The sequence below is a fragment of the Notamacropus eugenii genome, chromosome 2 (genome assembly GCF_028372415.1).
Source record: "Notamacropus eugenii isolate mMacEug1 chromosome 2, mMacEug1.pri_v2, whole genome shotgun sequence".
Classification (NCBI taxonomy): Eukaryota; Metazoa; Chordata; class Mammalia; order Diprotodontia; family Macropodidae; genus Notamacropus; species Notamacropus eugenii.
Genome location: NC_092873.1, coordinates 303,043,686 through 303,069,762, shown reverse-complemented (window position 1 = coordinate 303,069,762; position 26,077 = coordinate 303,043,686). Strand labels below are relative to the sequence as shown.

The window sequence follows — 26,077 nt, the reverse complement described above, 5'->3', positions numbered from 1 at the left end:
GGGGGAAGAAGTATGTGTCAAAATAGGACTACTGAGCAGTGGTGAAGATTAAAGGTTAAGGGGTGTACATTTATAATCAATGAAATCAGTCCAGTTTTGTTATTATCTCTAATTTTGTTTAGTAGCCATGGAGCAGGACTAGAGAATTCAGATGGTCCTGGTTACTCAGAGTTGTTTAGGATTAAACAATTGATTAGGACAGTAGGTCAGGCAGAGGAGGGATTGCAGAATGGTGGTGAATCATGGCAGCTGACCATCATTAAGGTCCAGAGGGTCAGGGAGACAAGAGCAGCTAGATAGATATCTCTGCCAGAAGATTATGGCATCAATTGTTATTTCGGCTTGGCTTTCCTTATCTTCTCTCCTCTACTCAATTGTGCTTTCCTATCTTCCCTTTCCCCTGTTAAATAAAATTCATTTTTAAAAAAATTGCATTAGAAGCTTCATTTTTAAGCAAAGAAGGAAAATGTAAGGAGAAAAAAATGTGCTAAAAAACCCCACCTCTCACTCTCACCAGTACAACTTCTATGGATAGGAATAAATCAAAAACCAACTGATCTTGACTTTTTCTTTTTCTGTTCATGGTACCACCAATCCTGTCCATCTTATACTTCCCTTCTGTCTGTTGTCTGATCTTGTAGGTAGATCCTGCCTCCAGAGTGTCTTCCCCCATAACTTGCATCTAGACTATATTATAGGACTCCTAACTGTTTTTAGTCCCCTGCCTTCCTTTCTTCTCCCACACTAGACATTTTGCACAATGCTGCCAGATTAATTTTGGTAAGACCCCCCCTCTTCCAACTTTCATAAGGTCCTCCCTCTACTCAGGTACATTTAGTGATTATCAACTGTCTACCGAAGGAAGCCCATGCTTCTCACTACCTTAATTTGATATTAAGAGCCCTCCACAGTCTGGCTCCCTCCTGCTTCTCTAATTCCCATACATACTATAATCTAATTTGAGGTTCTTGACCTTTCTCTGCTTATCCACCTCAGTGCCTTTGCTCCTTCTTTTCTGTCTACCTGGAACATTCCCCTGACGACTACTGAAATCCTGCTGAACCTCCAAGGACTAATGAGTAGTCTTCTTAAGTGGAATCTGCCACCCACCCTCAGATGTGAACCTCTCCTTTGTCTAAATCCCAAGAGTACATTGTACCTCCTCTGGTACTTTACCATTCTCATTTTTATATGTTCTCCACCAGCATTGGAGCCTTGTGAGCCCAGAGATCTTAGTCTTACTTATCTTCCTCAGGGCTAGTACAGTGCTCAATAAAGATTTTTTTAAATTGAACTGGACAATGGCCTTTCCTTTTTAAAAATTGATCTTTTTATTTACATGAAAATGAAATCAGAAAGATGGATTTACTTTATGCTTGAATTTCTCTTCATTTTATTCTGGATATTGCTTAGCAGATGAATTCAGACTTCAGGATAACCAGACCATCCATACTAACCTCATTTTATTAATGAGGAAATTGGCTTAGAGGGGGAAGTGATTTTTCCAAAGTCTTGGAGCAAATCAGTGGAAGAACTGAGAGAAAAATTCAGTTCTCCTGACTCCTGTAGCTATTACTCCCCACCTCAAAGAGCCCTCTGCTCTCAGTGAAATTTTTGTGAAATATAGGAGGAAAAAGACAGCTTAAATTTTAGGCAGAATTTTTTTTCAGGGAATTTGATGCCTCCTTTTTTGGAGTCTTTCCCAGTCTTCTTACAAACCTATGGTGAGAAAACAGAGGTTTGGATTAGTTCAGTAATTAGTAACTTTGAATACTATTAAAGCTCCTGCTATAAAAAATTACTATGCAGAGTGGATTAGGAATGCATAAAAACAAACAAGTATTTATGGGAAGTCATGGAAAATTGTTGTTGTTGTAGGTGAGTGGGCAAAGAAAGGAGTAAACTAAATGTAGGGTACATTAAATGCTTACTGTGTGGTGGAAATGCAGTGATTAAATAAAATAAGCTTTGCTTTCATTGATCTAAAAATCTTAGAGGATTTGTAAAATATTTTGTGTGCATAATCTAATTTGGACTATGCATCCATCCTTTGATGTAGGGACTATTGGTATTTATACCTATTTAAAAGAGAAAGCTAAGGCTTAGAGAGGGGTAGTGACTTGTCAAGGGAGGCTTCAAACCCAAATCTTCCAGACTATCCACTGTGCTGTGCTGTCCCTAAGGAGAACTTGAGGAATTGCTAACTTAAGAGTGTTGTCAGGAAGGGAGGCTTGTGGAAAATGAGTATCAGAAGCAGCGAACAGAGTAAGACAAATTATACTTCAACATGAGTTTTGGGAAAGTGGCCTCAGTTTCTTCATCGCAAAAATGGGGGGGGGGGGGGGGGGTGTGTTCTCTGATATACATGGAAACTGACTTCACTGGACCCTACCTAATTTTATGTGGACTTTCAAAAACTGTAGTCACCTCCTGCTTTCAGTTTTGCTAAACTTTGACCCTCACCGAGTCTCCGTATACCTTAACGGCAACAGTCCAGGATGTTGAAATCAAGAATAGGAGTGCCCCCAAGAACACCAGTCCTTCTTCCACATTGACCCCCCTCGGCCCTCATTGAGGGTAACAACCCTTATAGAGATTCAGCCTGGCGGGAACTAATTCTTATGATGCTAAAGACCCTGCCTCCTCTCAGCAGCCATAGTCTCTAAAGACCCAGGAAAGAAAGTTCTCAATGCAAAAGATTTTGGCACTTTGAGATGGTTCATCATCAGAAACAGATATGATTTTATCAATGGAAGTAATATAAAAGGCAATACATGACACTCTACTTTGCTGCTGCCCCCTGAAAACCATGGGGAGTTTTCATGTGCCTTGCGGCTATGACCTATATGTGTCATGGCCCCCTCCTCCCACCTCCATATGAATGTCAGCTCCTTCAGCTGAGACTGGCTCTGCTTCTCTCTTTGTATTCTGAGAGTTTAGCACAGTGTATTAAGGACTTAATAAATGCTTACATTCAGTACTAACTTACATATAATCTCATTCAGGTGTAGATATTTTCATATTTTTGTGAGCATGGGAACAGTGCAGGGAGCATAAGGGAATGACGGAAAGTAGTTACTAAGGCTTATTTCCTGGCATATAACCAGGTATTTAGATTTCTTGTATTATGCCCTGGGAAACTTGAACTAGTCACCTGAAGAATCAAGTCAGCATCATAAACTCATTGTCTCTAGCCCTTTTGTCTAAAAGGGAAAGGAGGGAATAGAAGAAATTCTTGGGGTTACAGGTAGTGGTGAGCACCAAAGAATGTGTCTAAACTCTGACTTCTTGTAGCCTTCTTTTCCTCTTTGCAGTCTTCCAGTGTCAGAACAGCTTAGCTATTTGATAGGACCCAAGTTCAGCCAAAATGGTTCAACAATGGCACCATCTAGTAGGGCTCTAAGGTCATCCTAAGAGTGAGCTCTGTGGTCATTCTGCAAATAAATAGCTAGAATTTATATGGGGAATGGAGGAGAAGAGTGAGAAGGAACATTGATGGGGAAATAAAAAGGCCTGGCACAGAGATTTGTTTGTTATGCAAAAACATTAATTCTAGGATTGTTGGCATTCTAGGTCTAAGTGGTCCTCCGCTCTCACCTGGAACTGAACATCCCCTCCTTTGTCTTGGGCTCTGATAGGTGAGCACTTCACCTTATCTTGTGTGGTCTCAGGCCCTTTACACTCTTTACTGATTCCTTCCATTCCAACTCTAGCTCTGAGAACCACACGACAGTCCCTGGTAAGGGTGTGTCAGTTTTATTTCAACAACCCTTATGGAAATACAGCCTGGCAGGAACTGTACTTTTACTCCGCCCTTTTACTCCAATCACTGTTTCCTGCAATTACCATTTTCTTCTACTTTCCTTTCTAAAAACACTCTTCCCTAGCCACTTCTATACAGTCCTTTTCTATACGTATCCATATATTTCTCTATACTTGTCTTCTATTAGAATATAAATTCCATAAGTGCAGGGACTGTTTTGCTTATTTGTATGTCCATATGTATGTCCATTTCTTGCTACAGTGTCTGGAACATAGTAAACAATGAATGATTTTCGTTCATTTATTCATTAAGTGAATAAAATTACGATTTATTCAACAGGTTAACAAGTTTAGGATTTATTTGATAGACAGAGGGAGTAGCAGAAGGTTTTTGAGCAAGAGGGAAATGAGAACCTTGAATTAGGAAGATAAATATGACAGTTGTGTAGGACAGGGAGGAGGGAGAGTTAGTAACTGATGTAAGGAAACCAGTTAGGAGACAAATGGTAATAAGTACTCAGGGTGGTAGCTATGAAAAATGTAAGGTAGAATGAATAGAGATCCAAGATTTGAAGCTGACAGCGACCTTGACCATCTAGTTAAATCTGCTTGTTTTATAGATGAGAGGGAATTGAGACTCATCAACATTTAGTGACTGGTCCATTTTCACACATGCAAATGGCAAAGCCAGGATTCAGACTCAGGGACTCTAGACTCTGAATCTGGCCCTTTATCTACTACACATGATTAGGGAGTAGATGCCTTGCCTTCAAGAATTGGCAGCTCAGTAAATATGTCTTGATTGAGAAAATCATAATAGCTTGAAAAGGGGAATACAAAAACTTCTCTGAGCTATTAGACAAACACAACTTTGATGTCACTTTTCTGTTGCTTGAAATATGGGAGTGGGGGCAGGAAGAGCCTGATTCATCTTGATAAAGCCTTCCCCTCACAGTTAGGAGATATTTAGGTTCTGAGATGGTTCCCCATTGCCCCTGTTACGCATGTTTTGACATACAAATTAGCCTGGCCCTTCCATCCACCTGTTCTTCAGTCCCTGGGATTGCCTGTAGTTTTTAAAACCAAGCACCTATTCAGCAAACCAAAATCTATCCTCTCTGCTTTGCCTGCCTCCATATAATATCTAACTCCTACTTCTCCAGGGAAGGATTAAAAGCAGTTGCTGGATTTTTGACAGACTTTTTTTTTCCCCCAGAAAAGTACAGTTCACCCAAAGAAAGCTTGAAATCCTTGAATTCCCTCCCAGTGAAAGGCCTGGCCAGTTCTAATCATGTTTTTTATGTTAGAATTAGCTATCAGACACGGGCAGTTAGGTGGATAGTGCACCTGTTCAGGAGTCAGGAGGACCTGAGTTCAGATCTCACCTCAGACACTTGACATTCACTAGCTGTGTGACCTCGGGCAAGTCACTTAACCCCAATTGCCTCATCCTGGGTCATCTCCAGTCATCCTGATAAATATATGGTCACTGGATTCAGATGTCACTGGAGGAAAAGTGAGGCTGGTGACCTGCACAGCCCTCCCTCATTCAAAACAAAGTCAAGTGCAAGTCATGTCATCATTTCTCTGAGGGCATGGTCTTCTTCGGCAACAAAGGACAAACACAGAGATATCAGACAACGCTACTCCATAGGGGCATAGAACAAAATGATGCATACAAGAGTTGGGCAATGCTAGCTTTTCCCCTAGAGTCCCAGGTTCCCTGGGTCCACGGCCCCGAGGTCACACTCAGGTACTCCCCCTTCCTGGACGTACCTTTAAGGGCTAGCAAGCCTGTCGCCATTAGTCCCCAGATTTTTTCCTTCAGGGAGCTCGTCTTGAATGATCTTTCACTGTGGCTAGGTAAGGCACCTCCGTATATCGTTTCTGCCTTGGTGTAGTTGCCTTTTTCTGGTTCAAAACACAGAATGGTCAGGTTTAAAGGGAATGCCAGAGGTCAGTGAGTCTGTTAACCTGCTTTTATCAGTCTTCTTTTTTCATTATCACTTCCAAGGATAAGGACACCTTATATGGTACTTTGAAGTTTACAAATTTCTGTCTTCTACTGTAACATCATGTCCCAATAGGTATTTAATGAGTGCTTTTGGATGGCCATTTTTTTTAGGCTTTTAAAAAAAAAGTCTACCTGTGATTTAAGTGCAGGAAATTCATAACATGAAGACTCCTTCCACTGATGCAGATAAATTTTATTAACACTTTTAAGCACCTACTATCATTAGGTGGTTGATCTCTCATTTCCCCACATTCATTGTTAGAGGAAAAGAGACAAGCTGGGTGTTTAGATCTGTTTTGTTTATTTTAGATCCCATTGTCTTTGGCTTCCTGAACCAGTGAAGGGTTGTTTCTTGGCAACTTGTACTCCTATTGGAGCTCCTATTTGGAGCTCATTTGGTTGGATTGAGCTCACTGTTGCATTTAAGTGGCTGAAGTTATCTTGTTATTTATTATGAACATCAACAAGCCACCTGGTCTCTAACATCCTTCTCTTGAAACCAGCAACTAAACCATCCCAGACAAATGAGAATATGTTGTACCTTTGTTAAAGTGCCCCAGGGGAAGATATAGAGGCTTAATGTACATCTCTTTCCTGCTAAAGAATTCTTGGCCTTAGCCTCTCTGTCTTTCTGTTTGTTAAGACAATAAACAGTATTGTACAATTATAGGTTTAGAGTTGGATGAGACTTTAGAAGTGATCTAATACAACTTCATTTGGAAGAGAAGGAAACTGGGGGTCAGAGAAATTAAATAGATCGCTCCAGGTCACACAGGGAGTAAGTGACAGAGTAGGGAATTCAAACCCAGGTCTCCCAACTCTGACCCCAGCATTATTTTCACTGTACCATATTGTTTCCCAGGTGTCGCTGGGATGGTACCAGGAGAATTAGCAAATTCAGGAAAAATGGACCAGCACTGACTTCCTTATGCTGTTGCTCCTTCCAGTAAAAATCTTTAATTTAAAATTTAAGTAGGAGTAAAATGAAATGATCTTTGTGCAAGCTCACTTTAGTGCAGTGGAATTAGAAAGAAATAGCCATGTATAGGGTGGGAAGTACCCTAGATTTACAAGAGTCCTAGGTTTGAATCCTGTTTCTGACATATACTAGCTATGTTGAACCTTTCTGAGCCTTGGTCTCCTCAGCTGCAAAATGCAAATAACAATGCCAGTTAACACTCTGCCTCCGAGGGTAATGGTGAGGAGAATAACCATACTGATGGAGAGCACTTTGAAGTTCTGGGATTAGCCTTAAACTCCTTGGTAAAGCATTTAAAACTCACAATCCGACCCTTCCTACATATCCAGTGTTGTAGCCTATTACTTCTTTCCATGTGTAAGGTCTAGCCCTGGAGACCCACACAAGATGCTCCATCTCTCATGGCTATGTCTTCCTACTGATTGTTCCTATACCTGGCATGCTCGCATTTCTAACTTCTACCTCTTAGAATCCTTGACTTCCTTTAAGGCTTATCTCAAGGGCTGCCTTTTCCTGGGGCTCCCAGCTCCCACTGTCTTCCTCTCTTAAGATATTACCTTTGTCCACTCATATCTCATATGCACTGATTTATGTACATGTTATGTTTTCTATTAGAATGTGAGCTCTTTTTGATTTATTTTTTTGTTGTATTCCCTGTTTTTAATACAGTGTCTGGCACAGGGTAAGTGCTTAATAAATGCTTGCTGACTGGTTAATTTGCAAAGTGATTGACACACAGAGATTGTGTAAATCCATTGTAAACCTAAAAGCACTCTGTAAATGTCAGCTGTTATTACTACTATGCTGAAAAATGGGGAATGGAAAGGGAATCTGTGTCCCTGATTATCACCATCCTCACAAAAGTTTAACCATTGTAAAGCAGTTACCACAAAGAGGAGGAAAAAGAGCCAGAAATTGCCTTGATCAGCAAACATTTAATCTCTTTGCCACGTGGACAGAGGTGGCTGCTGAGCACAAGACCAGTTTAGAATGAAAACTCATGCAACACAACAGAGGATTCTCCTAAAATCATGAAAAGCAATAGAGCCTAAAGCAGGCCTTCAGAAAACTTAGTGTGAACCCCACTGAAATCATCAAAGATCACCTTGTCTCTTGGAAAGTGTCCTGGTGTAGAGGAAAGCACCAGAAGAGACTCCGGTTCAGATACTGCCTCTTAACACTTACTAGCTTGTGACTGCAAACAAGTCATTCAGTTACCCTGAGCTTTGACCTCTTTCATTAATGTATTTGGGAGGAAGGCAACACATGGATGTAGAATGGAACACATTTATCAATGTTTTTAATAATGCTCTACCTCCATCATCAATGACTGGAATCACCCCATTTTGGCCCTAATATCTCAGTTCCTGTTATGTTATACAAGGAAATCAAACTAGAACTTAACTCAAGATGAGTGTTGGACCAGACCAGGTACCCACTGAGGAAATCTGTGGCATCAATACACTCTTGAGGGTATAGAGATAGTTTTACAAGACACCAAAAGAATGGAAATAATAATGAACAATGTTAGCCCCAAAAAGCAATGAAAAATATATCAGTTGCTATTGACTCAGATACCTCCTTTCTCATCTTTATAAAGTTTTTATGATAGTGATCTACAAATAGGTCAAAGATATCCTTGAGGAAAGACTTTCTGCCATGTTTTTTCTGTGGCAATCTACATCATTACAGTGACAGATGACTAAAAGGTACAGAGAATACAAGAACTGCTAAATCTATGGGATGATGGAAAGAATGCTAGATTCAGAGTCAGAAGACTGGGGTATGTAAGTGACTCTGGGTGAAACATTTTTACTTCTGGGAGTTGGTTTTCTCATCCATGAAATGAGATTGGACTAAATGAGCTCTTAAGGTTCACTATAGTTGTACCATTCTGTGATTCTTTTAGCAGGAGGGCATGCCTTTGTGGAAACAGACTCAGTGGGGCACTATGTGTTTTGGCTTCCCTCTCTGTGTCTGGCCCATGAGTTAATGACCCTTATTGTCATCCTGGTCAATGGCTTTGGGAAGGTATGTCTAGTAGACTGGTTGCATGTGCTGTACAGAGAGATTCTGGAAGCTAGTGGGATGGGGCGAAGCCCCTGGACGTCATGTGGCTCACCTGTGATTGTCACAGAGATATAGTGACTTTGAAAGAGAGTGTTGGGATTCTGCCTCCTTGCACAGCACTGGTAGATGCCACTGTCTGTCAGCTTGGCCTGAAGTCTGGTAAGGACTATGGAGGTGTATCGTTCCCTCAAAGTGTCTCCTTCCCCCACTCCCAATTCCCTTTTTAGCTTTAGCTGCTGCAAGCTGGTCCTAGGAGAGCAGCCTTGTACTGTCTTGTTCTTACACCAAAACAATATGAGCCCCTCAGCCTCTTCTTTCTTATGTGACAGGGTGCAGTTTAAACTCAGTTTTTCTCCTTCTTGCAGGAAAACTGGTTCTCTGGAGCTGAAGATATTCATGCAGCCTAGAACATGAAGGGAAAGGTTAGCCTGGGCAAAGATGGCACTACTAGTCTTATGCCCCAAAGAGCTCAAAAAAAGGGAAAAGATTTGTGTCCAGAAAAATTTCTAATGACTCTTTTTTGTAGTTACAAAGAACTGGAAATGAAGGGGGCATCCATCAACTGGACAAGTTACGGTATATTAGAATGGAATATTATTACATCATAAGAAATGAAAAAGGGGACTATTTTAGAAAAACCCAGGAAGACTTGTATGAACTGGTGAATAGGGAAGTGAGCAGAACCAGGAAAGAACTTAATGCAGTAATAACATTGTAAGCACAATTTTGAGAAACTTGAGTACTATCAATGATCGATGCAGTGACCAGCCATGATTCCAGAGAATGGATGATGAAGCATGCTACCCCTCTCATAACAGAGAGATGATGGGCTGAAGAAATAAACCACAGGCTTTTCCACATGGCTGATGTGGGGATTTGTTTACAATGCAGATTTGTTACAAGGTTTTTGTTTTTTTCCCCTCCAATTTTTTGGGGGGAGAGAAGTGGGAGCGAAAGAACATAAGTGCTTGTTAATTGGAAAAAAAATAAAATAAATTAAAAAAATTAAAATCTGAGTTGGATTTATTAAAGAACAAAAAGTAAGTCTGGGGCAAAAATCAAGTCTAACCAGAAAAGGATCTCTCTTCTTTCTTGTTGTCAATCATTAGTTAACCAGTACTGAGCACCTACTAGGGGAGAGAGATTTATAGGATAGAGTTTTAAGGGACCTTAGGCCGTCTGAGTCAACCTTCCCCATTTTACAGCTGAGAAATGAGGCATTCTAATCCGATTTCATCTTGTATGTACCTACTGTATTGTCTCCTCCATCAGAATTTAAAGCTCCTTAAGGGGAGGGGTGGTTTTTGCCTTTTTTTTTTTATTCCCAATACATAGCACCATGTCTGGCACAACTATAAGCATTTAATTGGTACTTATTGATTGGTTAATTGCCCAGGTTAGCAAGTGTATGGGGTAAGATTTGAACTTCAGTCTTCCTGACCCCATGTCCAGGACTCTGTCCACTCCTCTGGATTGTACTAGATGAGCTCTAGGTCCCTTCCAGTGCTGAGATTCTGTGATTCTGAGCTTCTAGGATTCTAAGAATTCATAATCTATATTTATGAGATTCTAAGATTCTACATATGATTCTAAACTCATGCCTGACCCTATATATGTGTTAGTTTGGTTTCTTCAGTGCTTTGAGGGGAAGGGAACAGTTATAGCCTCCTCTTGTATCTTCCTCCATAATACTTGGCACAGTGCTGCTTATCAAATAGTAAAACTTAAAGAATATCGACTGATTGCTTAAAAAAAATAGGACCCATGAATGGAAATGAACATGGAACCTTAGCATGAGTAGGCTTTGTGACCTGGAGGTAAAGAGCCAGACCTCCTCTTCTAAAACAAAAAGGTAGGCCTGCTAGTCCCTTTTCTCCATATACTTAAATTGCATGTTGTCCTTTTCTTTCCAAGGTTGCCTTTGATATTAATTTTAATCTGATACTTGGATAAAGCGTTGGGAGTTGTGAGAAGGTAGATTTGTTCAAGGTTATGCACCCTGCTTCTCATTCTCCTCTATTTCCCCATTTCTCCATCCCCCCTTCTTCCTTCAGCAAATGACCTGAGCTCCAAAAATGAAATGACTTCCCTTGATGACTTGTAAGTTCCTTTTAATTTGTGATCATTGAGCAAAGGTTGGGTAATCTCTTGTCAGGGATGTTGTTGGCAAGGGTCACACCTTGGGTGGGGTAGGTAGTTATTGGGCCTAAAGATCCCTGAGGTTTCTAACAGATTTATGATTCTATGAGATTCTCCCAGGGAAGGCGCTGCTAGGATTAGGGGGATAATTTCACCTTTAAATAGTGGGAAGTCTTTACAACCAAAACAAAGGCCAGATTTATTCAGTTGAATTTGGTGGTTATGGGCTCCCCCAAAATAGACCATGAATACTACTACTAAGAATCAGAATCACAAAGTTAGATGAGACTTTGTGGTTCAACCTGTACCTCCATATACCTGTCAAGTAGTCATCTAGAAATTATGTGAAGACCATTCATGAGGGGTGAACCCTTCACCTCCTGAAGATAGCCCATTTAATTTTGTGTTATTCTTAAGGCTAAGAAGGGTGCTATGAATAGAACACCAGGCCTGGAGTCAGGAGGACCTGAGTTCAAATCTGGCTTCAGACACTTGACAGTGTCCTTGGGCAAGTCACTTAACCCCAATTGCCTTGTCTTTCCCACTGCAAAAAACAAATAAAAACAAAGACTAGGAAGTTTGGTCCTAGCATTTTCTGAATCTATCTGATTGTAGCCCACATGTCGCCATCTTTTCCACAAGAAGACCATGACAAATTTTATCAAATGCCTTGCTAAAATCTAAGTAAACCATGTCTACCATATTTGCAGCATTCCTCTGACCTCTCAATATAGTAAGTCCTTTGGAAAAACAACAAGAAAACCACATGAGGGAGGCTTCATGCTGTCTTTGTGGTGATTGCCTCCTTTTCTAGATGTTCACCAGCCTTCCCTTTAGTAATACTTCCTTCAATTTTTCTAGACATTGAATATCACTGGGTAAGTTACTTCACCTTCTCTGGCTCCATTTCTTTTTCTGTGACATGAGAGGACTGGAGTTGATAGTTTCTGAGATCCCCTCCAGTGATTTTGTGATTGACTTTCCACATAACTTTGGGCATGTCATTTGCATCTTTGAGCTTTAATATCTCATTGAGGAAATGAATAAGTTGTAATCGTTGGTCTCCAAGGACCCTTCATGTTCTAGTGTTTAAAGAAATTAGAATAATACCTTACATTTGCATAGGGCTTTTAAGTTTTCAAAATGCTTTCACGTACATTTTCTCCTCACAGTACTGAGAGGTGGGGGTTATTCCTCCTCCCAACCTTCCCCTCCCTCCATTCCCCTTTTACAAATAAGAAAACTGAAGCATGGTCAAGGAAATTGTCTGAGGCAGTCTCTGGATTTGAATTAGACCATCTAGTTGGCTACCAGCTCCAAGACCTTTCATTGTATTACATTGCCACGTTTGAGGGTCAGGGATAGGGTAAAGTGGCCTGGGGAAGCAAATAAACTGGAATTGTTCCAAGATGGAGTTTGTCCTTTGAAAAGTGTTGGCATGACTTGGAATAATTCCTTCCTCCCCCTAAAAAGATGTTTACTGGGCTGCCATTCCACCTCTCCTCCCTGCCCAGCTATGTCCTGATGTGATTTTCTCTTTAAGGGTCTGGTCTTACCAGCTCTCTTAATGTCCACTGCTACCATTAGGACAACCATGAGAAAACACTTCAAGCAAGTCGCCATGAGCAGCATCTAGGGTTGAAACCAAAGGCAGGTTCACTTTGGTGTCCCTGGCTTCTCTTTTCTGAAACAGACAAGCACAGAATGGACACAACATGGTGAGGACAGGTGTAAGGGTGACTAATGACCACCAGAGACCTTGTTCTACCCAGGGCTTCAGTTTCATTGAACCAGAGTACACAAGTAGGAAGATTGTTTGGGAAGGGAGAGGTCATCTAATTGGGATGGAAAGGAGTAAATGGAAGAATGAGGGGAGGAGAACAGGAGGTACAGAGTGGTGGAGTAGTGGAGAATGAGGAAAGAACAGAAAAACAGAAGCAGGGTCAGAGATCAAGAGCCAGGAGAGAGGATATTGAGGGAACACTGATTTTATATAGCACCTTTAGTGGTATAAATCTGTGCTCACAATTGCCTTGTGAGATAGGGCATCTAGGTGGCTCACCACAGCTTACCTAACCCTGTGCCACCAGCTGCCTCAAGCAGCTCCAGTAGGGCTAGTAAGGATTGAAATCAGATTGCAGGAACTAGGTGGCACCATAGTACTTCGAGTTCTAGACCTGGAGTCAGGAAAACCTGAGTTCAAATCTGACCTCAGACACTTATTAGCTTTGTGATCCTGGGCAAGTCATTTAACCTTGTTTGTCTCAGTTTCCTCATCTATAAAATGAACTGGAGAAGGAGATGGAAAAACCATTCCAGTATCTTTACTAAGAAAACCCCAAATAGAGTCATAAAGGGTCAGATGTGACTGAAATGATTAAACAACAAAAGAGGTCAAGGTGATTGGTGGTTGGTGACAAAATAAAGGCTGTATCTGTTTAAAGTTTTATCTAAAGCGGGGGAAAGGGTTTAAATGTAAGGTAAATGGGACCTAGTAGGATCAAGTTAGGGTTTCTTGAAAATTTGGAGGCAATGTGACATGCCAAAAAAGAGGGAGGAAGGCCCCCATGGAAAGGGAGAAATCTGTGATATTAGAGAAAGAGCGGATGAATATGGAGAGGACTGGAGGTTTAGAGCAGCAAAGGAAGGCCATTGCCTCCATTTTGCCTAGGATGGAAGTATGAACCCAGACAGCTTCTATTTGTAAAATTCTTGCATGCCTATTTGCAGTCTGGTGGACTTCCAAAAAACAGTGGAAAGAACATTTAAGTAGGAGACAGAAATCCTGTTTTCAAGTCTTGTTACTTAGAATCACAAAATATCAGAACTGAAAAAGATGTCAAATGCCATCTCCTTCAACCCATTCATGAACCTACCCACAATATCCCATGATCATCCACTTAAAAACCTCTAGTGATGGAGGAACCCAGTACCTCCCAACGAAGGGCATTCCACTTTTGTACAGTTCCACCTGCTTCCAATTTCCCTCTCATGTTAACCCTAAATCTGTCCATTTTGTTTATGTCTATGACACCTACTTTTCCCATCAGAGACCAAGAAGAATATATCTAATCCCTTCAAAAAAAAACACTATCATGTCCCTTTTAAAGTCTTTTTTAGACTATCTATCTATCTATCTATCTATCTATCTATCTATCTATCTATCTATCTTTATTTCTTTCAATTGACCTTCAGATTAGAGTGATGAGGGTTCTTCATCACTTTGGTCACCTTCTTCTGGATGTCTTCTGTTGTCGGTGTCCTTCTCAGAGCTGAGCTCAGAGCTGTCCCAGAGATAGATTGATCTGGGCAGGACTGACTTCCATAGGCCTGGGTACCAAAAGACCTGGGGTCTTTGCTGTAGCTTGGGAGAGAATTAGCTGTGTTAGCTTCTAGGTCACACTGCTGATTCATCTCGACTTTGCAGTCCACCGAAACCCCTACATCTTGTTCACACAAACTTGTCGTCCAGTGCTGCCTACCCCATCTTTTCTTGTAGTTAAACAGAATTATAGAACTTTAGATCACACTGGAGTAAATTTAATTCCTTTTTGGGAAGAGTTGCTAAACTGGGAATGCTATAAATATAATTTGCTTTTATTTCCCAATTGGAATTTGTTCTGATGCGTTTTCTAGGTCTGTTTGGAGTCATTTTGTCAGGGGTGGGGATAGGGGAAGGGGAAGAAGCTGACTGTATTTCTTCCCACTACTCCACCATTTTGCTTCTGACTCCTCATATGACTTACTGTAATTGAAGCCATTCTGGTTCTTTGTAATCACTGCTTCCATTTCTGGATGTTGATTGACTAACTATCTTTCTCTTTTAATTTACTTTTATTTTCAGTTTCCAGTTCTGTCCTTCCCTCTTTCTTTTTCTCTACCCATTGAGAAGGCAAGAAGTACCAAACCCATAACAGATTGTCCCTTTAGTCTGAGATACTGTGCTGTGCTCCTGGGATTCGATCCCTACAACTAGGTGTTTGCTTATTGCATCTTTTTCCTTGCTCAACGCACAGCAAGGTCCAACACTCATAACTGCTCTTCTCCACCGTAGATCTGTGTCCCAGAACTGTCCAGAACTATCTGCATTGGGCAGCAAAGCAGCCAGGTGTCACTTGTTCTTGTACCTAGCTCTTGTTGAGATCCTCTGGAATCTCTACCTTGGTACTTCCTGCTTTTCTATCTCTTTTTTTTTTCCTGCCTTGGTGCTTCTTGCCCTGGCACGCTATCCTGATCCTTTTTCTGTTCATGGGTGGTGGTAATAATGCTCCTGCACTCCTGGGCAGCCCCTGTCCCCAGTAGCCACCTACATTCATCTCTGTCTCCCTAGTCTGCCTTGGGCTGGAAAAATAAACTCACGGGGATTTTCTCTTTTTTTTTCTGATCAGAATTCAGTTTGGTATATTTTCCAAATCTTTGTTGAGGGGATATGATGGACAAACTAGACTCTAATGCTTCCTCTCTCTCCGCCATCTTGCTCCAATCAATGACCATCTCTTTAATATATTTTAGAACTTTTCCAGGAATTGTAGTCAACCTTGCTGGCCTAGAGTTTGCTAATTCCATTCTCTTAGCTTTTTTGAAAATCAGGACATTACCTTTCTTCAATCCAGTGGCACTTTTTCTATTCTCTCTGAACTTTTAAGTATCAGTGATGGTGGCTCAACAATCATATTAACCAGTTCTTTAGGGACTCTGTGCTGTAGCTTATCCCAGCCAGGTGATTTGAATTCATCGGTGATAACTAAGGGTATTCTTATTCTGCCCTGTGGCACAGTGGAATGAGCATTGGCAGTAAAGTCAGAGGCGATGGGTTCAGATCCCACCAATGTCATTTCCTGAGCTTATTTTCGTATTTGTAAAATAAGGAGGTTGGATTATATGACCACTAATGTTTATGCAGGTTTTAAATATGTGATCTTTATCAGTAATGCTATATTGTTTCATTTTGTTCTGTTCTTTCCACTCCAAAGATCATTCTCTTTGGCAGATAATTCAAAAGCAAGATAAAAATTGAACAGCTCTGCCTTCTCATCTCATCTGCTTTGTGAGCAGTAGCCCCTATCTCTTCTTTGATCCTCACTTTACCCCTACGAGCTAAAACAAACAAAAAATTCCTTTGGTTGACCTTAGCCTTCTGTTCCCCTTAGTTCATTCTGAGCTTTAATACTCCTGACATTTTTAAATTAACACAATCAAAATTCAGAAAGATATCAATAGGTTTAGAAGATCGTCTGAGCTAGCAAGATGAAAAAGAGGGATAAATTTAAAGCTTTGAAAGCAGCATGGTATAGTATGAAGACAGCTGGAATTGGAGTTCATGGTGTTCAAATCCTGGCTTTTCTATTTATTACGAGAGTGACCTTGCGCAAAAGTCATTTAACTTCTCTGAACCTTGGCTCCTACATCCATAAAATGCCAGGTTGGACTAGTTGACCCTTAAGTTCCTTTCTCGCTCTAAATCTATGATCCTTTGAACTTATAATCAATTGTATGTTTACAAATATGGATAGGGACCAATACAAAATGGGGGAAGATATGAAAGACCTAAGCATTTCACTGTGAAATATCTGCCCCCAAAAGCTCATGCAAATCTGAGGCTGGAGTCGTAGAAATATAATATCCAGAACATGAGTGATAATAATTTCAAAGCACTCTGCACTGGTTCAGACCATATTTGGAAGAACTGATTTAGTCATGGTCACTATATCATGCCCATCCTCAAAAAATCCTACTTAAGGTATCTATCCCTTGTGTGGCTAAACTCCTTGGGAAGTTGGTCTAAAATAGGGGCCTCCAAAACTTTTCTTTTTACTTTGTTATCAACTTTTGACCTCATCAAGACCTGTCCACTTTACCCTTGCAACATCTCTTGTATTTTCCTGTCTTTCCTCTAATACTCCAGCACAGTGTCTGGTGCATAGTAGGTGCTTAATAGATGTTTATCAATGGACTGACTGCCACCACCCTGGTAAAAGCTCTCATCATTTCAGGCCTGGACTATTGGGAACAGGTTTGATCTCCCACCATAAGTCTCTCCCTTCTCCTCCACTCAGCCATCAATTCAATTTTCCTTAAGCTAATGTCTGACCACATCACCCCTCCACACCCCATTCAATAAGATCCAGTGACTCCCTATCACCCCCAGGACAAAATATAAAATCCTCTGACATTCAAAGCCCTTTGTAACCTAGACTCTCTGCTCCTTCAGTTTTCTTACATTTCCCTCACCCCATCTACTCTTTGATTCCATCACACCAGCCTCTCTGCTGTTCCTCAAACAAGGTATTCCATTTCTAGACTCTGGGCATTTTCAGTGGCTGTCCCTCATGCAGGGAATTCTCTCCTCATTTTCATTTCCTTGCTTCTCTGACTTCCTTCAAGTCTCAAGTAAAATGCTACCTTCTATAAGAAGCCTTTTTTCTGGACTCCCTTAATTCTGGTACTTTCCCCTCTGTTGATTCTGTCAGTTTGTGTTATATATACCATATATACATATGTGTGTGTGTATGTATATATACATACACACACACATGCATGCACGCACATATCTTATATTTAGCTTATTTGTTGGCATGTTGTCTTCCCCGTGACAATGCAAGTTCCTAGAAATCAGGGGCTGGCCTTACCTTTCTATCTTTTCTTTGTATCCCCAGTGCCTGGTACATAGTAGATACTTAATAAACGTTTATGGACTGATTGCTTGATTACCATTCAATTTAGTAAGCCTTTATTAAGTGTCTACTAGGTGTCAAGAACCATGCTAGATGCTGCAGATATAAAAACAAAAAATGAAGCAATCCCTGATCTCAAGGGCCTTAAGTTCTATCAGGAAGACAATGAGCCTGTACACCTATTGATGGATGTGCACAGTAAATACAAAATAAAGATGTAGTCACTGGGCAGGGGAGCATAAGGGCAATAGGGAAAACTTCATGTAGAAGCTGATACTGAACTGCTTCTTGATAGGAGTGAGGAAGTCTATGAGGCGAGGGAGAAGAGACAGCTTATTCTAATCTAGGATAAAGACTCCAGTAACAAATAGACCAGTATGGTTTTCTAACCATATATAGTGCACAGAGTGAAGTCACGTGTAAAAAGAAAGGTAGGAAAGGTCCTTGTTGTAAAGATCTTCAAAAGCCAACAGAGCTTATATTGACCCTATAGTTCATTGAATAGGAGATTAACATGGTCATGTCTTTGCTAAAAGAAAATCCCTTTGGCAGCTGTTTGGAGGATGGATGGGGAGAGATTTGAGACCCAAAGACCACTGAGGAAGCTGTTGTAATAATCTAGGCAAGAGATGAATTTTTCTAACTATTGAATAAGTGAAGCAGAGGTTGTCAATAATGCTTTAGAAGGGATTCTTTAATTTAAAATTGTCTTTAAATATAGTTAGAAAAAATCAAATACTATTTTTTAAAAAAAGGAAAGGATTCTTTAATGGGGTGGGAAGTTGGACAAGATGATCCCCAAAGGCCTTTCCAAGTTTGATTTTGTGATTTTTTTTTCCATTTAAGGCCCATCTCCAGAGAGGTAGTTCAGCATTCTGACCACTAGAGGGTATTACTGCCTACTACATTCTAGTAAGAGTTGGTATGACCAAAAATTCCATCATCCAGAAGCCTGTGTCTATACCCATCTCTGGAGTGGTTCAATTTCAGTCTGGTGGTAGGTTAGAAGTTCCCATGAATATCTAATCCAATGATTCTGGGGGGAAGCATTCTAATGTAAGTGGCTAGGGTGAGAGGAGGGTTGGGGTGGAGGGGGATGATCTTAAACCATATCAGTCATTCTGTGATCTCAAATTTTAGAATCAACCCATGGCCTCTTAATTACCCTTTCAGTTAGGCATAAGCCGGGACCTTCAAGGGTCTGTTGGAGCCAAATCAACTCTTCCTTTCCTCTCTTCTAGCATTAGGAACTAGACTTGCCTTTAGGGAGAGTTGTAAAAATGAGTCATTTTGGGTTGGGACTGTCACCTCATGGGACTTCCCCTTAGGATGAATGGATCCTGCTCCAGGTGTTAGCAAAGTCCCATGCTCTCCCAACTGGCTTGTTGGGTCTACCTTTGTAACATTAACATATACATCCCCTTCCCTGCCACTAAAGACCACTTTCATCCAGTTCGTATAGTGGCATGGGTGTGTTGTTAAATATTTAACAACTGAATCTCCAAAAGGCACTGTTACTTTTTAAAATTTAATCTACATTATTAACATTTTCTCCATTACTTTCTTAAGTCTAGAAATAAACAAAATAATAAATCAGGCCCTGATTTTTAGTGTAGGAATTTCCAAGGTGTGAATGCTCACACTGAAAATTTAATAATCAGCTCTTGCTATGTCTGATACTGGTCTCCTTGCCCCAAGTCTCTTCATAGTTTAATCCATCTCCACTCAGCTATCAAATTATACTTTTCCCAGAGTGCAGGTCTGATTGTATCAAACCTCCTTCTCATTCAGTAAATGCCAATAGCTCCCTACTATTTCCAGGATCAAATATAAAATTTTCTGTTTGGCTTTAAAACCCCTTATAAGTCGGCTCCTTCCTTCCTTCCCAGTCTTACACCTTTGCTCCCTCCACATACTCTGTCATTCAGTGACAATGGCCTCTCTGTTGTTCCTTGGACAAAACATCTCCTGCATCTCCTGGTTCCAGGCATTTTCACTGGCTGGCCCCCAATACCTGGAACAGTCTCCCTCCTCATCTCCACCTCCTGGCTTCCCAGGTTTCCTTCAAGTTTCATCTAAAGGCCTAACCATCTGCTAGAACCCTTTCCCAATCCTCCTTAACCTTAACATCTTCCCTCTGAGACAACCCCTTGATTTATTCTATACGTATTCTGTTTGCATACAGCTCTTTATGTGTTGTCTCCTCCACTGACTGCTGGAGAGCAGAAATTGTCTCTTCCCCTTTGTTTGTTTTCCCAGCACTTAGCAAAAGTGACTGTGCCAGTTATTCAGCATGAACATGCTAGCTGAGCTACTGACCCACCGACTGGTTAGTGAGTCTTGGGGTTAAAAGGAAGCTTCTGGAAGCGTAGCTGGAGTGGTCATTCATTTCAGAGCATCCATTCGAAAGTGATCAGAGAAATAGCAGCAGTGTAAGAAGCTCAACCTTTGGCTTCCAGGCCACATGTGGCCTTCTAGATCTGTGGGTATGGCCTTTTGACTGAGCCCAACTTTTACAGAACAAATCCTTTCAATTTCATCCTGGTGGTGATGCTGGAGGGAAGCATTCACCTCTAATTTGAGTGGCTAGGGAGGTAAGATGAGGGGAGGGTTTTGTTCTGTGAAGTTTAGATTTGGTCAGAGGACTTAGAGGGTCACATGTGACCTTGAGGCTGAACCATAGAATTCTCAGGATCAGAATAGATCTATGTCAGGTCCCCCATTCTCTCTCTGGTCCAGACTGTGACCACCAGCTCTGTATGTGCTCTGCAGAGAGTTTCTTGTAATACACCAACCCCAAAAGGGATTTCTCTAGGCCTCGAAGAGGCCAAACCTAAAGCTTAACTCTTTCTCTCTCTCTGTGTCATCAGTGCTAAGACTTAGACCAAGAGTGGTTTTAAAAAAGAAAAATCATTTGCATTTTTAGAGGATGGAGAACATGTAAAAGATTTAAGGGATTTTGTCAGCTGTAGGCTCAGTATCAATCAGTGTGACATGTCTGCATGTGATCCAAGGCTGGCCTTGTTGTGCTAGAGAATCCAGGACCAGATGAGAGGTGAGAGTTTCATTATATTCCATGTATTGTAGTGGACAGGGTAGTATTTGGAGCCAGAGAAAATGGATCTTGGATTCAAAGTATTCCAATTTTGCATCTACTATTTACTGTTTGTGAACAATAAAAAACCTGTGGAAGGTCCCTTGACTGAAATTGTCTCTTGAAACTCAACTAAGAGAGAGAGAGCACGAGATAGAGAGAGAGAGTCCTAAACCCCACCCAAGGAAAAATTCCTCAAAGTCTCCAGTGTAGTAAAACTGAAGATAGGGACATGATAGAAGTACTGGCTCCTCTATGTTCGACTTCTCAGAATATCTCTTTCCTCTTGGGGAGCTCTCCCCAAAGAGCATCTGGAACCCTGTGTCTACTCTCTTGAAGCTGGAAGCCAAAGGAGCAGGATCTCTCTTCTCCCAGGCTTTTTATAACTCTGCCCCTCATGAAGGCAAGTAGAGTATCGAGCAATCACTCTCCACTTATGAGAGTCTTATGGACCTGGGCTCAAGCCTCTTTTTATGTGTCTTTAGCCTTTAGTTTCCTCATCTGTAAAGTGTCTGGACTAGTTCGTTTCTACTATCTAGTTCCAAGTCCTATTAGGTTTAACTTAATGGTCTAGGTCAAGTCCTGTTATAATAGGACCTATATGATGGGATCACTACAAACAAAATTGTCTGTGAAAGAGGATTCTGGAAAGATGGTAGAGTAGGTCAGAAAATTTTAAGCTCTCCAAATTTCTCCCACAAAACCAAAACATGGGGTAAAGCAGTTGTCCTCCTGTTGTCTAATTGTCTACCTTGAGAAGACCCCAGGAAAGACCCAACCTCAGAGGGTAGAGGTTGGGCCTGAGTGAAGTGCAAACACCTTCAGGCTGACTGCAATATCAACAAACAACAAGCAGACGATGGCGAGGGGGTCAGGTCCGATGGCTAAGTAGGAAAAGATTGAAAGACCCTCCATTGTTGAGGGACGCCAAGCACAATTATGCTGACCAAACATGGCAGGACTTTGGCTGCCAGGAGAAGGAGCTAGCACACACCTGGTGAGTGTAGTAGTAAGGGGGCAATGGCCCTATTGGCTATAGGCACTTGAGAAGAGCAGAGTCCCTGGTTTCAGTGCCAGGGCAGACAGGACAGCTATAGTTTGCAGCCACTGGAGGGACCACAGGAAGCCAGATTATTTGTGGGACAGTGTGGCTGGGGGCCCTAGCCATGGTTTAGGAGTGGGGAAGAGAGCCCCAAGATAGACCTCAGAAAATAACAATAAGAAGGACCTGAGGCTTGGGGCATCATTCCCCATACCTCAGGACTACAACTTGATTTCACTAATATCTGCTAAAACAAACAAATAAATAAAAATGAACAAGCAAAGGAGAAAGAACCCAACCATTGATATTTACTATGGGGATAGAGAAGATCTGAATCAATATTCAGAGGAAGATAATGGAGCTAAAAAAGCTCTCCTTTTTCAGTGAGAAGCATCAAATGGTCCCAATCACAAAAAGAGTTCTTGGAAGAACTTAAAAAAGACTTTAGAAATCAAGTAAGAGAGATCAAGGAAAAATTAGGCAGAACAAAAGAGCAATCCAAGAAAATTATGAATCAAAAACTTAAGGAAGGAAAATAATTCCTTGAAAAGTAGAATTGGGGAAGGGGGAGCTAATGACATTCTGTGACACTGAGTCATAAAGCAAAATGAAAGGAATGAAAAAATGGAAGAGAAAGTGAAACATCTCATCAGAAAAATCACTGATCTAGTGAACAGATCACAGAGACATCATGCAAGAATAGTTGGACTACCAGAAATTTCTGATTAAAAGAAAGAATCTCAACACAATATTACAAGAAATTATCAAGGAAAATTGTGCCGAAGTTCTAGAACAAAAAAGCAAAGCAGAAATAGAAAAATCCACTAATCATCACCTGAAAGAGATTCCAGGCGGAAAATTTACAGGAACATCATAGCCAAGTTTCAAAGCACCCAGATTAAGGAGAAAATATTGTTAACAACAAGAAAAAAAACCAGTTTAAATATCATGAAGCTACAATAAGGATTATATAAGACCTAGCAAGAACCATTGGTCTTGGAATTCTGTATTCTATAGATCAAAAGAGCTGGCATAGAGACCAAGAGTAATTTACGCAGCAAAATTAAGTATAATCCTGAATGAAGAAAAAAGTGGACATTTAATAAACTGACTTTCAGGTTTTTGTGTTGAACATCCCAGAACTTAAGGGAAAATTTGACATATAACATCCAGGAGAAATATAAGGTACTCCTATGATTGTTGTCATTATTTGTGTAATTTGAAAGAAAGGCTTGGGTTGAGCTGAGTATAACTGGGTAATTCTAAAAAGATAAAACTGAAGGGAGAGAGAAAAAGGAGTAATTATCTCATATAAAGGAGGCATAGAAGGAAAAACTGACAGAAGAATCTATTTGGGGGAGCAAATGGGTTAAAGAGGTAACAACATATATCTAGAAGGGTATAAAAGTTTTCTAAATTCAGAAAGAAATAAGAGGGTAAAGGCATAGTATGGAGGGAGAGGATAAAGGAGAGACTCTTAGAGGGGTGAATAGGTTAAGGAATAGGAGGGCAAGGTAGCAGGTGGAAGTAAAGCAGAGGAGTGAGGAGGGATAGGGTAAATAGTGTAAGAAGGCTAGTGAGGAAAAATAGGAAGGAGGAATACATATATATAAGTAATTGTAGCTTAGAATGTGAATGGGACAAATTTACTCATAGAATGGAAACGGATAGCAGATTAAAAATTTAAATTCAACAATATGTTGCTTTCAGGAAACATAAAAATGAGAGATACACACAGATAAAATAAAGGGCAGGAATAGAATTTAATAACTAAAAAAAGCAAGGATAGTAACACAGTTAAAGTTAAAATAGGCTTAATCAACAGTGAAAAATAGAGAAACTACAGTATGTGTCTGCAATATTATTTGATAATGTTTTAGACCATTTAAAATATCTGAGTGTACACCTGCTAAAACAAACATAGGAACTATATGAACATAAATATAAAACACTTTTTATGCAAATAAACTCAGATCAGAATAGTTGAAATAATATTCATTGTTCATGGGTAGGTAAAGCCAATATAATTTTAAAAAGGACAATTTTACCAACAAAGCTACTTATTCAATGTCATCCTAATTACATTACTAAAAATTATTTTACTGAGTTAGAAAAAATATTATTTTTCAAAGTTCATTTGGAAGAAGAAAAGTTCAGGAACTTAAAAAAAAGGAAAAAATATGTAGAGGAAGTAGATTCAGCAGCATCAGACCTTAAACTATATTATAAAGTGAGAACATTGTTGAAATGTAAAAAAAGGATAATTTTGATTATTTCAGTTACATTTTCTTGTATAAATAAAACTTATCTAGCCAAGAACAGAAGAAGTGCAGAAAATTGGGGGGAAATCTTTCATAGACAATCTCTCAGATAGGGTGTGTATATTGCTGTGGTGTAGGAAATGATAGAAAAACATGAAAAGACTTGGATTTATGAAAGAAGATGCTATCCACCTTCAGAAACAGATGGGAGGAAATAAGCATGGTACAGTCTTACATATATGTATGAGTATATATGTGTATATATGTCTATGTTTATCGATATTTATGTCTGTATATATATATATATATATGTACACTTAATTATAGCCTTTGTGAGGGATAAGGGGGGAAAAAGTTAAAAATACACAGCAGAGAACAAAGAAAACTAACAAAGAAGCAAAGAGAAGCTGGGCAGTTTTGAAAATAATGTGTAGTATTTACTATTTAGCTTTTCTTGAAATAGAAATTGATTGTTTTATATTGAATCCTCTCTTATGGTCTGCTGTGTACATAACAATGTTTCCCCCCTTTTCTCATTTTGTATTTAAATTTAAAATAAAAAAATTTACCAAAAAAAAAAATTAAGTGAAAACAATACTTAAGCACCAGTCATTAGAACCATGTATTTTAAACATTTAATACAACCAAATTGTTGTACAGTCAAATCCTTGAAGCTTTTGAAGTTATAAAGCAATCAGATCACTAGCTGTGAATGATGCAGAGCCAGAATTTTCTTCATTTTCATATTTTCTCAGTGCTTTCAGAATATACAGTTCAGGAGATTTAAAAAAAAATACTTTCTCCTTCCACTTCTTCCTCAGATACATACTGCCTGAAAAGTTCAAACATCAAAAAATCCTTTCTCTCACAGTCAACAGACCTACCTGGATCTATGTCTTGGACCTAGAGATGTGAAGTCCCTTAAATACTGGCAGAGTCCAATTCAGACCAGCGAATCTGTCTCCCTCTCCAGCAATGGTGAATGGAGGCAGTTGTAGAAGAGCATGACAGTTGTCCCCTAAAGTTTAGGATCCAACCCCAAATCTACCCTGATGTCTTCACCTCTAAGTAGTCCTCCCTCCCTCCTCCATCATTTATCCTGGCTGATAATTCAAATCACAGCAAAAGGAGATTTAGGTTAGACCTACGAAAGTCCCCTGATAGCCATCCTGTCAAAATTAGGAGTCCTACTTTGTGTGTTAAATAGAATGTCCTGACAGGTTTATGGAATGAAGGACCACTTCCATCCTGGGCGGGGGGGGAGGGAGGGCGGAAGGAAGGTTTCATGGAAGAGGTAGCATGGGACTTGAGTCTTAAAGGAAGGAAGGGATGGCAAAGGGTGAAGATAGGATGGGGATGGGGACAGGAGTTCATTACAGACATAGTGAAAAGCACAAGGGAAGATTTGGAGGTAGGAGAGGGCAAGTCTGGGGATATAGGGAGGAAGTACCGTGAACGAATGCTTGGAAGGTAGACTGAATCCAGCTTAAGGAGAGAATGCCTTGAATAGCAGACTAAGACATGTGCTCTTTATTTAATGAGCCATGGGATGCCCCTGTAGGTGTCTGTCCTTGTGTTATTTGCCCTCCTCTCTGCCACTGTCTCCTGCCTCCCCGTTGCAAACCCGGCACGCTGGGACCTCTTTACCTTGCATCCAGAGCTGAGCTTCTTTGCTGTCAGTTTGGGGGGCTCTGGCAACCGAACACTCAACCTGAACTTACTCCCACCCTTCCCCCACTACCACTTCCTTTATTTCTGTCACGTGCCTGAGTCTGTTTTAGCTGGTAGATGCTGACTTCAAAACCACAGAGGATGCCTTTGGCTATCAAGGGTCATGTTACTTTTCTTCCACTTTCACCCCTTCTTTCTTGACCAGATATTTCCATTCCTTCTCCACTTCTTGTACTTTTCCTCCTCCTCGTTCTCCTCTTCTTTTTCTTCTTCCTTTCTTTGGCCTAGGAATAGATACTGTCCTATGTGATACAATCATAGACTGTTAAGGGATGGAAGGAGGCTTAGAGGTCATCTAATGAATCCTTTTA

General features: G+C 40.4%; 2 protein-coding genes across 5 annotated transcripts in view; one reads left to right on the top strand and one right to left on the bottom strand.

Annotated features, from left to right (window-relative positions):
• Window positions 1–1,307: 1,307 nt before the first annotated feature.
• Window positions 1,308–25,762, bottom strand: CD160 (CD160 molecule). Of its 4 annotated transcripts, XM_072644634.1 has the most exons (5): window positions 25,683–25,762; window positions 12,521–12,648; window positions 8,878–9,228; window positions 5,539–5,673; window positions 1,308–1,719 (listed from the first exon to the last, which is right to left on the bottom strand). In XM_072644634.1, exons 2-5 carry the CDS (start codon window positions 12,594–12,596, stop codon window positions 1,712–1,714), a joined length of 570 nt encoding a protein of 189 aa, XP_072500735.1. In that variant the 5' UTR covers window positions 12,597–12,648; window positions 25,683–25,762; the 3' UTR covers window positions 1,308–1,711. The 4 variants fall into 4 exon arrangements, with proteins under 4 accessions (XP_072500735.1, XP_072500732.1, XP_072500733.1 ...); XM_072644631.1 differs by lacking the exon at window positions 1,308–1,719 and having other exon boundaries at window positions 1,728–5,673; XM_072644632.1 differs by lacking the exons at window positions 1,308–1,719; window positions 25,683–25,762 and adding an exon at window positions 24,920–25,675 and having other exon boundaries at window positions 1,728–5,673.
• Window positions 10,416–26,077, top strand: part of PDZK1 (PDZ domain containing 1) — a 77,675-nt gene continuing 62,013 nt past the window's right edge. The window contains exon 1 of the mRNA XM_072644622.1: window positions 10,416–10,677. The gene's annotated coding sequence lies outside the window, so the exon portion shown is untranslated. The remainder of the gene's footprint in view (window positions 10,678–26,077) is intronic.

Coding starts and splice junctions, on each gene's coding strand:
- CD160 (XM_072644631.1), bottom strand. CDS start 12,596: ATGCTGCTCATGGCGACTTGCTTGAAGTGTTTTCTCATGGTTGTCCTA. Junction 9,229..12,520: donor AGTGGACATTAAGAGAGCTG/GTAAGACCAGAC, acceptor TTCATGTTCTAG/GCTGCATGAATATCTTCAGC. Junction 5,674..8,877: donor TATCTCTGTGACAATCACAG/GTGAGCCACATG, acceptor GTTTTGAACCAG/AAAAAGGCAACTACACCAAG.